This window comes from Carcharhinus amblyrhynchos, chromosome 20 (genome assembly GCF_965287045.1).
Source record: "Carcharhinus amblyrhynchos chromosome 20, sCarAmb.v2.hapA, whole genome shotgun sequence".
Taxonomy (NCBI): domain Eukaryota; kingdom Metazoa; phylum Chordata; class Chondrichthyes; order Carcharhiniformes; family Carcharhinidae; genus Carcharhinus; species Carcharhinus amblyrhynchos.
The window spans coordinates 43,060,539-43,076,433 of NC_137343.1; the positions used below are offsets into that span (position 1 = coordinate 43,060,539).

General features: G+C 46.7%; 1 protein-coding gene across 4 annotated transcripts in view; it reads right to left on the bottom strand.

Moving 5' to 3' along the window:
- Positions 1-15,895, bottom strand: part of osbp2b (oxysterol binding protein 2b) — a 354,770-nt gene that overhangs the window by 311,128 nt on the left and 27,747 nt on the right. For 2 of the 4 annotated variants that reach the window (XM_080208481.1, XM_080208478.1), the window contains exon 2: positions 14,573-14,644. The exons of 1 other annotated variant lie outside the window; for it this stretch is intronic. In XM_080208481.1, the coding sequence (XP_080064607.1) occupies positions 14,573-14,595 (23 nt within the window). In that variant the 5' untranslated portion in view covers positions 14,596-14,644. The remainder of the gene's footprint in view (positions 1-14,572; positions 14,645-15,895) is intronic. One more of the 4 variants, XM_080208479.1, reaches the window with a different exon arrangement.

Sequence of the window (15,895 nt, forward strand, 5' to 3'; positions counted from 1 at the left end):
CTACATCAATGGAGACAAAGTAGAAATGGTCAACAGCTTCAAGTTTCTAGGTGTCCAGGTCACCATCAACCTGTCCTGGTCCCTCTATGCCGACACTATGGTTAAGAAAGCCCATTAATACCTCTGCTTTCTCAGGACATTAAGGAAATTTGGTATGTCAACTACAACTCTCACCAACTTTTACAGATAAAACCAAAAAGAATGCTTTCTTTGGTGCATCAAAGCTTGGTATGGCTCCTGCCCAAGACTGCAATAAATGACAAAGGGTCGTGAACGAAGCCCAGTCCATCACTGCCTCCCATCTATTGGCACTGTCTACACTTCCTGCTGCCTCAGAAAAGCAGCCAGCGTAATCAAGGACTCTACACAGGCCAGACATTCTTTCTTCCACCTTCTTCCATCAGGAAAAAGAGACAAAAGTCTGAGGACATGTACCAACCGACTCAAGAACAGCTTCTTCCGTGTTGCTGTCAGACTTTTGAATGGATCTACCTTGCATTAAGTTGATCTTTCACTACACCCTAGCTATGACTGTAACACTATATTCTGCACTCTCCTCTTTCCTTGTCTATGAACGGTATGCTTTGTCTGTATAGCGTGCAAGAAACAATACTTTTCACTGTATGCTAATACATGTGACAATAATAAATCAAATCAAAACACATCCGACCATACTGGTTTCTAGACATTTTGCTGTTAACTAGCAGCAACAAATGTAAAACAATTCTGTGTTTTTAAATAAGGAAGGTCACACGCACAATGCACAAATATATCTGGTTGAACTGGGCACCACTAGCTTTGTGCATGACAGTGGATATACATTATTTTCAAAATTTACTGCATTTTCAACACCTAGATATAAAGACTTTGAGTTGAACCTCCCCATCACGAAACATTACTGTTATATACTTTATCTAACACCAGCTAGCCTTTTGGATGAACACCTTCCAAACAAGTCAATCTTTGGCAAATAACCACACTCAGAAGCTTAACAGTCTGTAAAATCTCAGGCTTGAATTTGAACTCCACCTTGCATGCCTATAGCATTGCGATGCTACAGCTCCTGCAAGCAAGTCACTTGTCGTATTTATACCGCATTCATCGGTATCAATAAGACATTTTTTTGATCAGAGGCCCATCAGTTCACCACAAGCAAAAACAATTACAAAAACACCCAAAAGAATATCCAAGTAAGGAGTGCAATGAAGAGTAACTGGACTGGTTCTTGGAATGAGGAGAGATCTAGTAGATTCTGCCTAATTTACATGGACTTAGAAAAATGAGTAAGTCTAATTGAAACATCAAGTTGAAACATTCAAAATTAAGGGGCTTAACACAGTAGATGCTGGGAAAATGTTCCATCTAACTGAGGAATCTAGAAACCTAGGAGTATTAGTAGGCCATTTGGCTCTTCTGGCCTGCTTCATCATTAATTACAATCATGGCTGATCATCCAACTCAATACCTTGAACCCTATATTCCCATCTATATTCTTTGATCCCCTTCACCCCAGGAGCGATATCTAACTCCTTCTTGAAGCCATACAATGTTTTAGCCTCAACTACTTCCTGTGGTAGTGAATTCCACAGGCTCACCACTCCCTGGGTGAAGGTATTTCTTCTCATTTCATTCCTAAAAGGTTTACCCCAAATCCTTCACCTATGACCCTTGGTTTTGGACTCCCCCGCCATCAGGAACACCCTTCCTGCATCTATCCTGTCTAATCCTGTTAGAATTATATAGGTTTCTATAAGGTTCCCCCTTCATTCTTTGAAATTCCAGCCAATATAATCCTAACCAACTCAATCTAAAGTTTATTTATTAATTGGTGTCACAAATAGGCTTACATTAACACTGCAATAAAGTTATTGTGAAAATCCCCTAGTTACCACACGCCGGTGCCTGTTCGGGTACACCAAGGGAGAATTTAGCATGGCCAATGCACCTAACCAGCATGCCTTTCGGACTGTGGGAGGAAACCGGAGTGCCCAGAGGAAATCCATGCAGACACAGGGGAGAATCTACAGACTCTGCACAGTGACCCGAGGTTGGAATCGAACCCGTGTCTCTGACGCTGTGAGGCAGCTGTGTTAACCACTGTGCCGCTCTCTCCTCATACTTGCCACCCCAGGAATCAATCTGGGAAACCTGGAGAATCTAGAACATGGTGTCACCGTCTCAGAAGAAGACATTGGGCCATTTAGGAATGAGAAGGAGCAATATTCATTTCAAGAAGTGTGAATCTTTGGAATGTTCTATCCCAGACAGCACTGCTTGCTCAGTTGTTGGGTATATTCAAGATGGAAGTTAACAGATTTTTGGGTAATGAGGATATTAATGAGGATGGGAAACAGTAGGAAAAGTGAAGTTAAAAGGAGATAAACAGTGATCAACACTGTATGGCAAAGCAGGCTCAAAGAGCCAAATGGCCAACTCCAGTTCATTTTTCCCATTTTAAATTATAGACTTGTCTTTTAATGAAGAACCTTTATTAAATCCCTGTTCTGTCAGAGTGGCACAACCTGAAAAATGAACCCACCGATTCTTCAGACGCTGATGGAACAGCTGTGCACTGAACTTTCCTGTTTCCTTTGGGACAGCATTAACTAAACTGGAAAAATAGCAAATCCAGAGCTAAGCTAGAAAAAGGAGAGAGAATTTCACGTTTTGGGAGATCTGTTGGCTTGAGCGGCACCAATTATGTTGTACTGAAGGAAAATAATAATCTTGGCCAGAATTTTACCGGCACACCCACCCCAGAATCAGGGCAGGTGAGGTTCGCAGAACAAAATTCTCCATTGGCCTCAGGCGGGATCTCAGGATCCTCAGGCTGGCGAGATAGTAAAGTTACGGCATTTTTTATTTCTTTTTATTCATTCGTGGGACATGAGTGTCGCTGGCCGCCCATTGCCTATTCCTAGTTTCCCTTGTTCAGAGGGCAGTTGAGAATTTGACCACATTGCTGTGGCTCTGGAGTCACGTAGGCCAGACCAAATAAAGATGGCAGATTTCCTTCCCTAAAAGACATGAGTTTATTTATCAGTGTCACGAGTAGGCTTACATTGACACTGCAATGAAGTTACTGTGAAAATCCCCTAGTCGCCACACTCTGATGCTAACCCACCGTGCCTAATTCTTGAACCAGATGGGTTTTTCCAACAATCAATAATGGTTTCATGGTCATCAGTAGATTCTTAATTACAGATATTTTTATTGAATTCAAATTCCACCACCTGCCGTGGCGGGATTCGAACCCGGCTCCCCAGAACATTAGCTGAGTTTCTGGATTAACAGTGCAGTGACAATACCACTAGGCCATCGCCTCCCCTTGTTCTGGTTGGTGAGAGGCTTGCCAATTGTGTTTCATGCAGAAACGTCAGTAAACATGTGAGATGTCAGCTCCAACTACACAATGATGCAGACAGGCTCTGAAAATGTGGCACGGCACTCACATCCTTGCAAAAATTGAGCCAAAACCACATCATCCCTTTGCAATACAAAAGTACCATTCACGTACTCCTTCATCTCGCTTCACAATTCAGGATTTACCAGCATGCGAGGATACGATTTATGTTTTTCTATCTTACTTTTCCAGTGCAAGTTGTAAAGGAAATCAAGCACAATATTCACCAAGCATAAAATGAAACTAAAACGTGAGAAAGTGTCTTGATGCATCAGTGCCAACATAGAAATTGTAAAAACAAAATTTAAATTATTAACTGGGGAAGAACAATCAAATACATATAGAGAAATGGGCAAAGTCTAATTTCAGGCAGGGGAATTGGTGTTTAACCTGCCGTCTGCAGCGGTAGCTTTTTCTGCCGTATTGCGCAGTATCTACAGAAGGACGTGAGCAGGCACAGGACCCATGCTGGATCACAGGTGGGCAGTCTCCGATTTGCCATCACCTCTGTGCTTCACTGATCCGGGTGCCACACTCCAGCAAAGCTAGCCCACTTCAGAAACTGCTGGAAAATCATGGCTGCTGGACTCAGGAAACATTCTGCACCCCAAGTTCACCAACGCTTCACTCAAGCACCTGCTGGACGCAATGGACGCTCACCACAATGTACTCTACCCAATCGCAAGGGCAAAGATCTACAACCAAGGTGACCAGTCCAGCCTGGGAGGCAGTGGTCAGTGCTAGCACCCTGCAGGATAGGACAGCCTTCCAGTGTCACGAGAAGATGAATAACCTCCTCCGTTCTGCCAGGACAAGTTACCTTGCTCATCATTTACCACTCACAGACCCATCACATCTACAGAGATGTCAGCTCAAGGGACACCGCTACCCACACTCCCGTACCTCCCCTTCAGGTCTGCTCCCACTCACCATCCATACATGCCAGGCATCCTTATTATCTCTCCTGGTATGCATCCTGCTTACACTCTCTCCTTCTGTCCTCACGCAAGACAAGTTGCCTCACAATGAAAGGGAGAGATCCCGGATAGGTAGAGGGATGCCAGAACTCAAGGCCCTCATGGACTTTGGAGGAGAGACAGACAGCTAGCCAGTAAAGGACATGGGTTATTCCAGTGTTGATGGGGAGGTCAGCGGCACAGAACCAAGTGAGGGTCCAGCACCCATCAGACAAGCAGGCTGAGTGATGTCACCTGTTTCTCAGGCCCCTGCTGCACACCAATGACCTCTCCTTTCTTTCACAGGCACATCTGGGAAGCAGCCCAGGGAATCCACCAGCTAGGTCCTCGACTCCAGCCTTCTGCAGCGACAGAGAAGGGATTTATAGGCCCTAGTGTAGAAGGCCCCTTCACAGCCATCATCCACTGCACACACCTCAGTGGGCCCTAGTTCTAGATTAGCTCGGGGGGGGGGGGGGGGGCGGGGCGGTGGTGTGTGTGTGTGTGTGTGTGTGTGTGTGGTGGTTGGTGGGTCACAACCTGGTGGGAACACCACACTGTCTGATCCACAGCAGGCAGAGGCCTCTGGACTTGGTCATGCCTCAGTTGCTGAAGATCCAAAGGCAAGATTGGGAAAAAAATAATCAGGAAGAGATATCTGCTGCACTCAGATTGCAAAGCTGTCCAGCTTCACACTGAGATGATAGCATCAACATACCAACGCAAAGTCAACACTGATAGGATGGAGGCTGACATATAGACTTTGGTTCAGGACATGGTCCTGCATGGCTGCAGTGCAGGAACTGCGTTCCATGACAGAGGGACTTGCTGGGATCCATTAGTGCCAATGCCAGAGGGGAATGGGCTTCTAAAGCTCACTCCAGCTGCCCCTCTCGCTGCAAGGAGCCAGTGGCCCTCTGACACGGACAGGGAGGGTGATCAGCTGGCACCCACTCCAGGGCCATCCACCCAGGTAACTCTGGGGGCGTCCGTCCATTCAAAGCCCCTCCTGCTGACCACTTGAGCTCCATAGGCCAAGGAGGGTGACACAGCAGGAGCCTGAAAGCAGGCCAGCCCCACCTCCCCTGCTGCATCGCCATGATAGGACCCTGGTCACTGACAGCAAGTGGGCTGCCATCATCCAGACAGAAGTCAGGCATTCAGAGAGGCTTGGTGAGGATCCATGGACCGTCCCCACTGCAAGTCATCATCGTCCTCCTGGAATATGGGCATCCGCATGACAGGGGCCCAATCACAGATGTCCATGCTGCCATCAGCCAGACAGGAGTGCAATGCGCACAGATGCTCTGTGAAGATTATGGGAGGTCCTCATCACCCTCCATGAATCTAATGGCAATAAACACATGCCAAGCTCATCTCATCTGAACACTGCCATCCCTCATGGCCGAAACTTCACCTCGTGGACCTCCTCAGCCTCTCCTCCTTCGACGTCCTTCTTACTGAAGCAAATGTACTGCTCCTCTATCTACCCCTCAGGAAGCTCCTTACCCCATTGCAGCACCAGGCTGTGTAAGGTGCAGCAAGTGGGGACTCCACACGAGATCCTCTTTGCGTTGTATTACAGGGCTCCATCAGACCGGTCCAGGCAGCAGAACCTCACCTGCAGCATCCCCTTTGGTTTGCTCCAGCAAAGAGAAAGTTGCAGCAATGAGCCTCACTTGTCTCTGCCATTCCATGAACTCCGCTCATGTATCGCCAGATGCCTCCTCCTGGTGGCACGGTGGCACTGTGGTTAACATGGCTGCCTCACAACGCCAGGGACCCAGGTTCGATTCCTGGCTTGGGTCACTGTCTGTGTGATGTCTGCACATTCTCCCTGTGTCTGCGTGGATTTCCTCCGGTTCCCTCCCACAGTCCAAAGATGTGTGGGTCAGGTGGATTGTCCATGCTAAAAATTGCCCCTTAGTGTCTGGGGACTGGCTAGGTAAATGCATGAGTTTACGAGGATAGAGCCTGGGTGGGATTATGGCCAGTGCAGACTCAATGGGCCAAATGGCTTCCTTCTGCACTGTAGGATTCTATGATTCCTCAGTAGCCCTGGTCCCAGAGGAGCCAACACTGCAGTCTCTGTGGACCCTGAAAGATGGTCAGGGCTCTGAGTGCTGCTGAGAGTGCAATAATTGTGTACGTTCCCTGGGAATCGAACACACATCTTGCAGGGTGCATTTAGTATGGCCACAGTCCAGCTGAACCTTCTGCATATGGAAGCCCATGCAGTTCATTGCTTGATTCCACAAGAGCTCCAAGTGCCATGTGAGTGCAGTCAATGGCATCTCTGATTTTCCACAGGTGCAAGATCAGCGCGAGTCCATTTGCTCTTGCTTCCCGGTCAAAACGCACAAAGTTGTGTGCCCTCGCAAAGCTTGTATTAGTGATTTCCTAGATGTCTGCGAGGCTTGTGAAATCCTCCAATGTCACCTGTGGAGCCCTGGAAGGAACCACCAAGTCCCTTTTGGTGCCATACCCCGCAGCAGATGGCAGATGAGCCTAACCAGTTCTATGGGCAAGTGTAGCCTTTGGCAACACTGATTCTTGGACATGTGCAGGTATGTAAAGTGCTGACTGTAGACCCTGGGTCTAGTGATGCGCCATTGAGTGACGGCTGATCCTGTGCTTGTGGAGCAAGCCCTGGCACCTCCCTTCCCTGTGAAGGTTCTACTCCTGCCTTTGGAGGGCCAAGCACCTCAACTGACCTCATCTTTTTCTCACTTGTCAACAAACAAGAAGAATGATAGCTCCACGTTCCTGATGGTCTCCTTACTGCAGGATCAAAGAGAGAGACTCAACCATTAGCATCTGTCTTCTAAAGCCATTGACCCATGTCCTGTTGTGTCCAGTTCTTAGTGTCAAAAAAGAATGGTAGTTTTAAATAATTTATATTTGTATTTGTGGGTAATATAAATGTGGTATACCTTCAAGTTCAATTTCGGGTCTCGGAAGTGTTAATGATCTCATTTTGGTTGAGATGCATGCATTGTAATGAGGGTTTACAATGTGAAAGCAAACAGGGTTTAAAAGGGAATCAGGCTGTTTAGCAACCAGAGGCCACTCTCAGGCTGGAAGAACTTTTGAGTTAGTTGTAAGCTAGAGGTAGAGGAGAAGTTGGGCCAGGACAAAGGAGCTGCAGGGAGCAGGCTTCCCAAAAGGACAAAGTCCCAAAAACAGGGAATGGGAACAAAAATTAATATCTCAGGACGGAGCAAAGAACAAGAAGCTGAACAACATCCTGTTCAGAGGAATTCGGGTAAAAGGTAGAGAAAAAAAGTGTTCCAAGTTGAAGAGACAGTAGCAAGAGACAGCTTTAAATGTTGGTTAGTGAGAAGCCAGCCATCTGAGGTAAATCAAAAGTTTGGTGACATCTTCATACAGCCTGTAATGAAGTAGTGTTATGTTGGCACGGCTGGATATCTGAAAGATTGTGTGGAATGCATAAATGCACAAAAGAAGAGATTGAAATCCTGGCTGTGGATCCTTGGTGAAGGCATCCAATAGATAGCTTTGCTTGGTGGAAGGTTCAAAGTGTGTTCTTCAAGAATGGAGTTTGGAAATACTTGTGTAAAATGCAGAGTTCCAGTGAGACCAGTTGACTCACAGTGTGACGAGCATCAGGCGGGACGGGGGGGTGTGGGTGTGGTCAGCGTCAGTGAGAAAATCCACAGAATTTGTATAGAGTAGTATCTGTCACTTGGCTTTGGAGTATGGTGTGTCTGCCCACATTTTGCCTATTGGTTCAAATGCACTGTGTACTTACTGAAAACATTAGAGAGTAAGACCTATTTTATAACTTGTGTTTTCCTTACAAATTTCTGTAAATCTGTAATGATATAGCTGGGGTAAAGGAGTACTGTCCTATAATTAAGCTTTTCATGTTCAATAAATCATCATTTGTTAAAAGTTAACTGACAGTTCTGTGGTTGTTTGTTCATGTCTCAAAACAAAGAATAGAAGTTACGATCTATCTATTGTTGTGATTCCAGCTGATGCCATTGAGCAATCAGCTCTGGGACCTTATTACAGAAGGTCAGGGGACATGGAGTTGGGGGTAGGGTGTTAGCGTGGATAGGGGATTGGCTGTCAAATAGGAGGCAGAGAGTGGGGGTCAATGAGTGCTATTCAGATTGGCGGTTGGTGACTAGTGGAGTGCCCCAGGGGTCGGTGCTGGGGCCTCAGCTATATACCATTTATATAGATGATCTGGAGGAGGGAACCGAGTGTATGGTGTCGAAATTTGCTGATGACACCAAGATTGGTGGAACGGCAAATTGTACGGAGGGTGTGGAGAGTCTGCAGAAGGATTTAGATAGGCTGGGTGAATGGGCCAGGAACTGGCAAATGGAATTTAATGTTGGCAAATGCGAGGTTGTTCACTTTGGTAGGAATAATGGTAGGAAGGACTATTACTTACATGGCGAAAAACTGCAGCAGGCGACGGTGCAGAGGGACCTCGGGGTCCTTGTGCATGAGTCGCAAAAACCCAGCCTGCAGGTGCAGCAGGTGGTCAGGAAGGCGAATGGGATGCTGGCCTTCATAGCGAGGGGGATTGAATATAAAAGTAGGGAGGCCTTGCTGCAGCTGTATAGGGCACTGGTGAGGCCGCAGCTGGAGTACTGTGTGCAGTTTTGGTCGCCGCACTTACGCAAGGATATTTTGGCCTTGGAGGGAGTGCAGAGGAGGTTTACTAGGCTGATACCGGAGTTGAGGGGGTTGACCTATGAGGAGAGGCTGAATAAACTAGGCTTGTACTCGTTAGAGTTTAGAAGAATGAGGGGAGATCTCATTGAGACATATAAGGTGATGAATGGGATGGATAGGATAGAGGTGGAGAGACTCTTCCCGCTCAAAAAAGACAGTAGGACTAGGGGGCACAGCCTCAAGATAAAGGGGGGGCGGTTTAGAACAGAGTTGAGGAGGAACTTCTTCACTCAAAAGGGTGGTGAATCTCTGGAATTCTCTGCCCGTTGAAGTGGTGGAGGCTGCCTCGCTAAATATTTTTAAGACACGGGTTGATAGGTTTTTGATAGGCAAGGGGATTAAGGGTTATGGGGAGAGGGCGGGAATGTGGAACTGAGCCACGACAGATCAGCCATGATCTTACTGAATGGTGGGGCAGGCTTGAGGGGCTAGATGGCCTACTCCTGCTCCTATTTCGTATGTTCTTATTATGCTCTTATGGGACCTGATTGCCCAATGGCATCAGCTGGAATCACAACAATAGTTTGCATGTGGGTTGGCCAAGACCCCACACCAGCCCTGCCCCATACCACATGACCATGGGGCAACTGCTTTGGTTAATCTATTGCACCCTGAGCTCTCATCTCAGGCAATTTCCTAGTTTTCACTCCAAGCCCTTGTGCTCAGTTTCAATAGGCACTTCATGACAGAGCCAAGGATTAGGAGCGCTCTCCTTGGGCAGCGTGTGTCATGGCCACCTTTCTGAGGAGATATTGTACATTGCCCAGTGGTACAGCTACACCATTGCAGTCATTGAACTTGGAACTCCACGCAACAAGAGTTAAATGCTGAACAGCAATCATTGGCACTCTCTCACACACAAGGCAAGTCGAGTGGGCATACTTTTCCGAGTAGTCCGACTCCAAACCTGTGGACTGAGCTCCAGCTAAATGGTCTCAGCTGCAAACGGACAACAGATCAGTGAAATGTTTTTCCATTCACATTGCACTCATCTACGACCCCCCTCCATTATGGACCCTCCCCTCCCCACACACCAGGATTGTGAGGAACCTGCAGAGCTCCCTGACACCAAAAGCAATCCGTGTCTCAGGCTTCCCTTCTCTGTGCAGCCGGGAAAGAAGCCTGTGCCACGACACCAGAAAGCAACCGGGAGGCAGCCACTGTGCAGATTCGCCGGTGGAAGTTTAATTTGACCCGGGGGTGGGGGGGGTGTGTGTGTGAGGAGGAGGAGTGATTGTAAGGGTCCAATACCAATATAGAACCCACATAAATCATAGAAACCCTACAATGCAGAAGGATGACTTTCAGCCCATTGAGTTTGCACCAACAATTGCACCCAGGCCCTGTCCCCATGACCCCACACAGTTACCCCGCCAATCCCTCTAACCTACATATTCCAGGACACTAAGGGGCAATTTAGCATGGCCAATGAACCTAACCTGCACATCCTTGGACCGTGGGAGGAAACCTACACAGCCACGGGGAGAATATGCAAACTCCACACAGACAGTGACCCAAGGTGGAAATCAAACTCAAAAATCGCTCCCTGGAGCTGAGAAATAGCAGCGCTAACCAGTGTGCTGCCCACATACACTAATATAATTATAATAATGTTCCCCACATTAAACAGTGCCCATTGATTGGGGGAGGGGGTGGGGGTGGGGCAGGAGAGAGACAATAATGTGCTGCATTTACACCGCAAGGAAATACATTTAAAGGCCCACCCATCTTGAACGGAAGCAGAAAATCCTGGCCATGGTGTCTTCTTGTTTGAGAAATTTCACCCACCTGAACCATCTGATGTTTCTCCTTGCGATAATAATTCCAGCAGTCAGCTGTAAAAGGAACAGTGCTTCATTGCACAAAATAAAGTAAAGCAAAACCACAAGCCTGTGGGTCCCAGTGGAATAACGGACCCACTCAGAGGCCTGCTTTATACAGGGCTCAGTATACGAGCTCCACCTGGTCAGTTAATTACCAATCTCAGGGGGCTCATATTCTACGAGTCCTACAAGGAGGGCAATCAGTGATCACCTCTGCAACTCCTGGGAGTTATCACACTTGCTGAATTTCTTGCTGCAGAGTTAGTGGTGCGTGGGATGCTTTACCAGAGAATTGATTGAGGCAGAGACCATTACAACAGTCAACCGTCATTACAAAACCACAAATGCAGCTAACCATCATCTCCGCCCAGCGATCCTGCTGCGACAGTAATGGCTAACTGACTGATGCAGTTGCGTGCAGTGAACGGTGTTACCAATCCAACATTTATGAATCCAAAGCAGAGGAATTCTGCTTCGAAGATTCCGTGGTCAATCCAATAAAGTATTCATCCATAGAGTTCAGATACTATACACAGAACCTGTACATAAACGTAGTAATTGGAAGGATCAGCGACCACCAGTCAAATACAATAAACTGTAGTGATATATTTACAAGCAGATAAATATACAGGTTGGTACGGCACTGTGGTTAGCGCTGCTGACTCACAGCACCAGGGACCCATGTTCGAATCCCAGCTTGGGTCACTGTCGGTGTGGAGTCTGCACGTTCCCCCCATGTCTGTGTGGGTTTCCTCCCACAGTCCAAAAGACGTGCTGGTTAGGTGCATTGACCGTGCTAAATTCTCCCACAGTGTACCCGAACAGGTGTCGGAATGTGGCGAGAAGGGGATTTGCACAGTAACTTCATTGCAGTGTTAATGTAAGCCTACTTGTGACACTAATAAATAAACTTTTAAAGTACTTTCATGGTGTTAGTGCTTCCAGCTCCAGGATCCACTCTGGCTGCCCATTCCTCATTGGGTGATCAGATCACATGACCCTCCCGGTGTACGCCCCTCAAATGGGGCCAAGTACGACATCATGAAACTTCTATCTGAATTCTTACACAGGGTGTCTTCAGATAACAAACTGTAGGTATTTTCTTGAATTCATTTATGGGACATGGACATCGTTAGGTGGCCAGCATTTATTGCCCATTCTTGGTTCCCCTCGAAAGGCAGTTGAGAGTCAACCACATAGCTGGGACTCTGGAGTCACATGTAGGCCAGGCCAGGTAATGATGGCAGATTTCCTTCCTTAAAAAGGACATTAGTGAACCAGATGGGTTTTTCCCCAACAATCGGCAATGGTTTCATGGACATCAGAAGATTCTTAATTTCAGATATTTTTCACTGAGTTCAAATTCTATTATTTGCCATGGTGGGATTGGAACCTAGGTCCCCAGAATGTTAGCTGAGTTTCTGGATTAATAGTCCAGTGATAATACCACTAAGCCATCACTTCTCCATTTGGATACAGCAGCACAAGAAACAGAAGTTATAGAGCATAGAACACTACAGCACAAACAGGCCCTTTGGCCCACAAGTCGCACCAATCATATCCATACCTAACAGGCCATAGAACTATCTATAACTCCCAATCTCACGTATTCATCTAGAAGTCTTTTAAAAGAACCCAGTGAGTTCACCTCTACCACTGCCGACGGCAGCCGATTCCACTCACTCACCACCCTCTGAGTGAAAATCTTACCCCTGACATCTCCTCTGTACCTGCTCCCCAGCACCCTAAACCTGTGTCCTCTCGTAGTGGCCATTTCAGCCCTGGGAAATAGCCTCCGAGAATCCACCCTATCTATACCTCTCAACATCTTATAAACCTCTATCAGGTCGCCTCTCAACTTTCGTCTCTCCAGGGAGAACAGACCTAGCTCCCTCAAACTAAGGCATGCCTCCCAATCCAGGCAATATCCTTGTAAATCTCCTCTGCACCCTCTCAATAGCTTCCACATCCTTCCTGTGGTGAGGCAACCAGAACAGCGCACAGTACTCCAAGTGGGGTCTGACAAGGGTCTTATAAAGTTGCAGCATTACCTCCCGACTCCTAAACTCAATCCCTCGATTAACGAAGGCTAGCAAACCATACGCCTTCTTAACGACATCCTCCACCTGCGAGCCCGATTTAAGAGTCCTATGGACTCAGACCCCAAAGGTCCTTCTGCTCCTCTACACTGCTAAGAGTCCTATCCTTGATATTATACTCCTTCATCCCATTGGGACCTGCCAAAATGGACCACTACACATTTATCCACGTTGAAGTCCATCTGCCACTTCTCCGCCCAGTCTTGCATCCTATCTATGTCATGCTGTAACTTAAGTTTTCAAATGACAATCCTGACAATGACATTGTCTATCACTCTAACGCAAGAGTATCCATAGATTATCCGCTGAAACAAGAGATCTGTTGATCTTTATTCCATTCTTTCCTATCTGTTGCATGGACGGTAGTCATCTTCCTGTGCGGCAGCTTACTGGTAGCATGTTCCTCTCCAAATCAAGAAGGCCGTAGGTTAATAGTCTCACTCCAGAGACTTCAGCAGACACCAGGCTGACGCTCCCGTGCTGCTCAGCACTGGCTTTCAGATAAGATATTAAAGCAAGGCCCCTCCTGTAATCTCAGGTGGGTACGAAATATCCCATGACAAAGCGAAACAGGGGAGTTCTTCCCGATTTCCTGGCCAATGTTTAGCACTTTTACCAACATAAATAAATCTAATTTTCTGATCATTACTGTTTGCATTTCCAATTGGCTGCATTTTCCTACATTACAATAACGAGTACTTCACTGTCTGTAACGTGCTCTGGGACATCTGAAATCATGACAGATGTAACGAGTTTTATTTATTTCCTGCGCTGTCAATTTGTATGGAGAGTTTAACTTCGCTGCTCTCCAAAAATCCAGATTTAAATAAAAATTCCCCTCGTGTCCATCGATTCCAGTGAGGTAAGTGATGCAAGACCAAGTGAATGTTTACCACAAGAGCACAGCCAAATCACCTTGATTTGACATTGAGCTTTTAGATCACCAGGATGAAGAAGCAAACCATATTTCTGACAATCCCCGGGTAACAGTCTACCACCCATAAAATCTTTTAACCATCCTTAATAAAAACACCAACCATCTCACCAGCTACACAAACATCACTGAGAGATCACAGTATTGTGATAATCTGACCAGGATCAGAGACACCATCAGGGTACAGTTTGTATAGAACACATTTATAGAGAATGTTTGATACTCCAGTGATGTCGATACCAACTGATGACATGCCGGCTGCTTGGGGTGGACTTCACATTTCCAACAACATCCGAAACCCAATTTCTTGAAAGATCCTAGAGAGAGAGTTGGGAAGCCTGGAAATAGTAATTAGCACAGTAAGAGGGAAGGACTGTAGTACCTGGATGTCGCACATCTCTACTTCCATATCGTCATCCTGAGACCCAACACATTGTGTGAAGGCCTAAATCGATCATTACTGTATAGTCAAACCATACTCGAGAACATGCAACAGACTGCCCAAGTAGCACATGCAGAACAAAAGGCCCTCTGTCCCAACCGAGTGCCAGCATCAGTTCTGGGGCTGGTGCTCAGGGTCGGGAATGAGAGTCAATCGTTCTTTAGCCAGGACTTCAGATTAGTAACAGAAATGGTCTGCTCACCCCATTGCAAGTGTGCCTCCCATCGGCCCCCCTCCTGGATGAAGGCCGCTGCATGATGGTGAGCATGTGCTGCTGAGGAATAAAGCAGGAGAAACAGTCAGATATTCAAACAAAGTACAAAGTCCATCTCTCGCATGCAGGAAAGGACATGCAGTGTCTGAGTAAGGTGTGCTAACATCAGGGACTTCTTTGAATCTCAGGCATCTACCTCTCCACCCAGCTCCTGCTCTTTCAGAAATCTGTCCTTCTGATGCCTCTTGCACCCCCACTCCCTCTCAGTATATGACGAACGGTAATTTCCATCGCCACTGCCTTGACCGCTTGTTCAACTGACCATTATCCACATTTGACCATAAACCACGATGGTTAAGTAGGCTGACCATCATAGCCAAGAGACTGAGCTTATGACAGACTTACACACATCCCATTGGCAACCAATGGACAGCAGATGGGAAATGGAACTCTCTCTGGTTTTTGCTTTCCTAATCCATGTGGGCTGAGGCCAGATGTGGAGTTTTACTATTGTCCTGGCCAAAATCAGCTCCCTAAATCCAGATCAAAGGCTTTCCTGCTCAGTGTAGTTCAACTGCACACTACAGTGTCACTGGATGGCTTTTGTTCAAGAATCAATTAAACAATGAATTTCCATATCGTTTTGATCTTTCTTACCACTTACTTATTTTTTTCTTTGACATTTGAAGAGTCAGTGTAACCTAAACGGTGACAGCCCCTCCAGTTGGTCCGTAAGCATCTTGGATCGCTCTGTTAAAGAACGTCCCAAATATGAACGCAACTTGTTTTTGTTGTTGTCGCAAAGGTCCCCCAAGTTTCCAGTGGCCTGTCACCTTAATTCTCTGTCCCACTCTGAACTCAGCCGCTGACATGGCTGTAATGAAGCTCTTGCCAGTCAATTCCGCATTTTAAAAACCTTCTCGACTCAACGCTCCAGTTCAATAATTTCTGGTCATGTTCAGATGGTAAATGTTGGGTGATAAATCTGCTGTTGCCATTTACACTTCCTTTACAGCTGCCTCTTAGAGTCACAGTGCACAGAAGGAAGCCATTGAATTTTGTTCCTTCAAAGAACAAAGAACAACAGCACAGGAAACAGGCCCTTCGGCCCTACAAGCCCGCGTCTCCCATTTTAACACACAGCGAGCGTCTCATTCCAATCCTTCTTCCACCTATGACTTTTGTCTAATCGGACTTCAGTCCCATTCTCCTCCTCTTCGCCCTACATCAACACCTCTTTGGTCATTTGATGTCGCCTGCCTTCCACTCTCTAGTTTACATATGCTCATACCAAGTAGGGACAGGAATAGG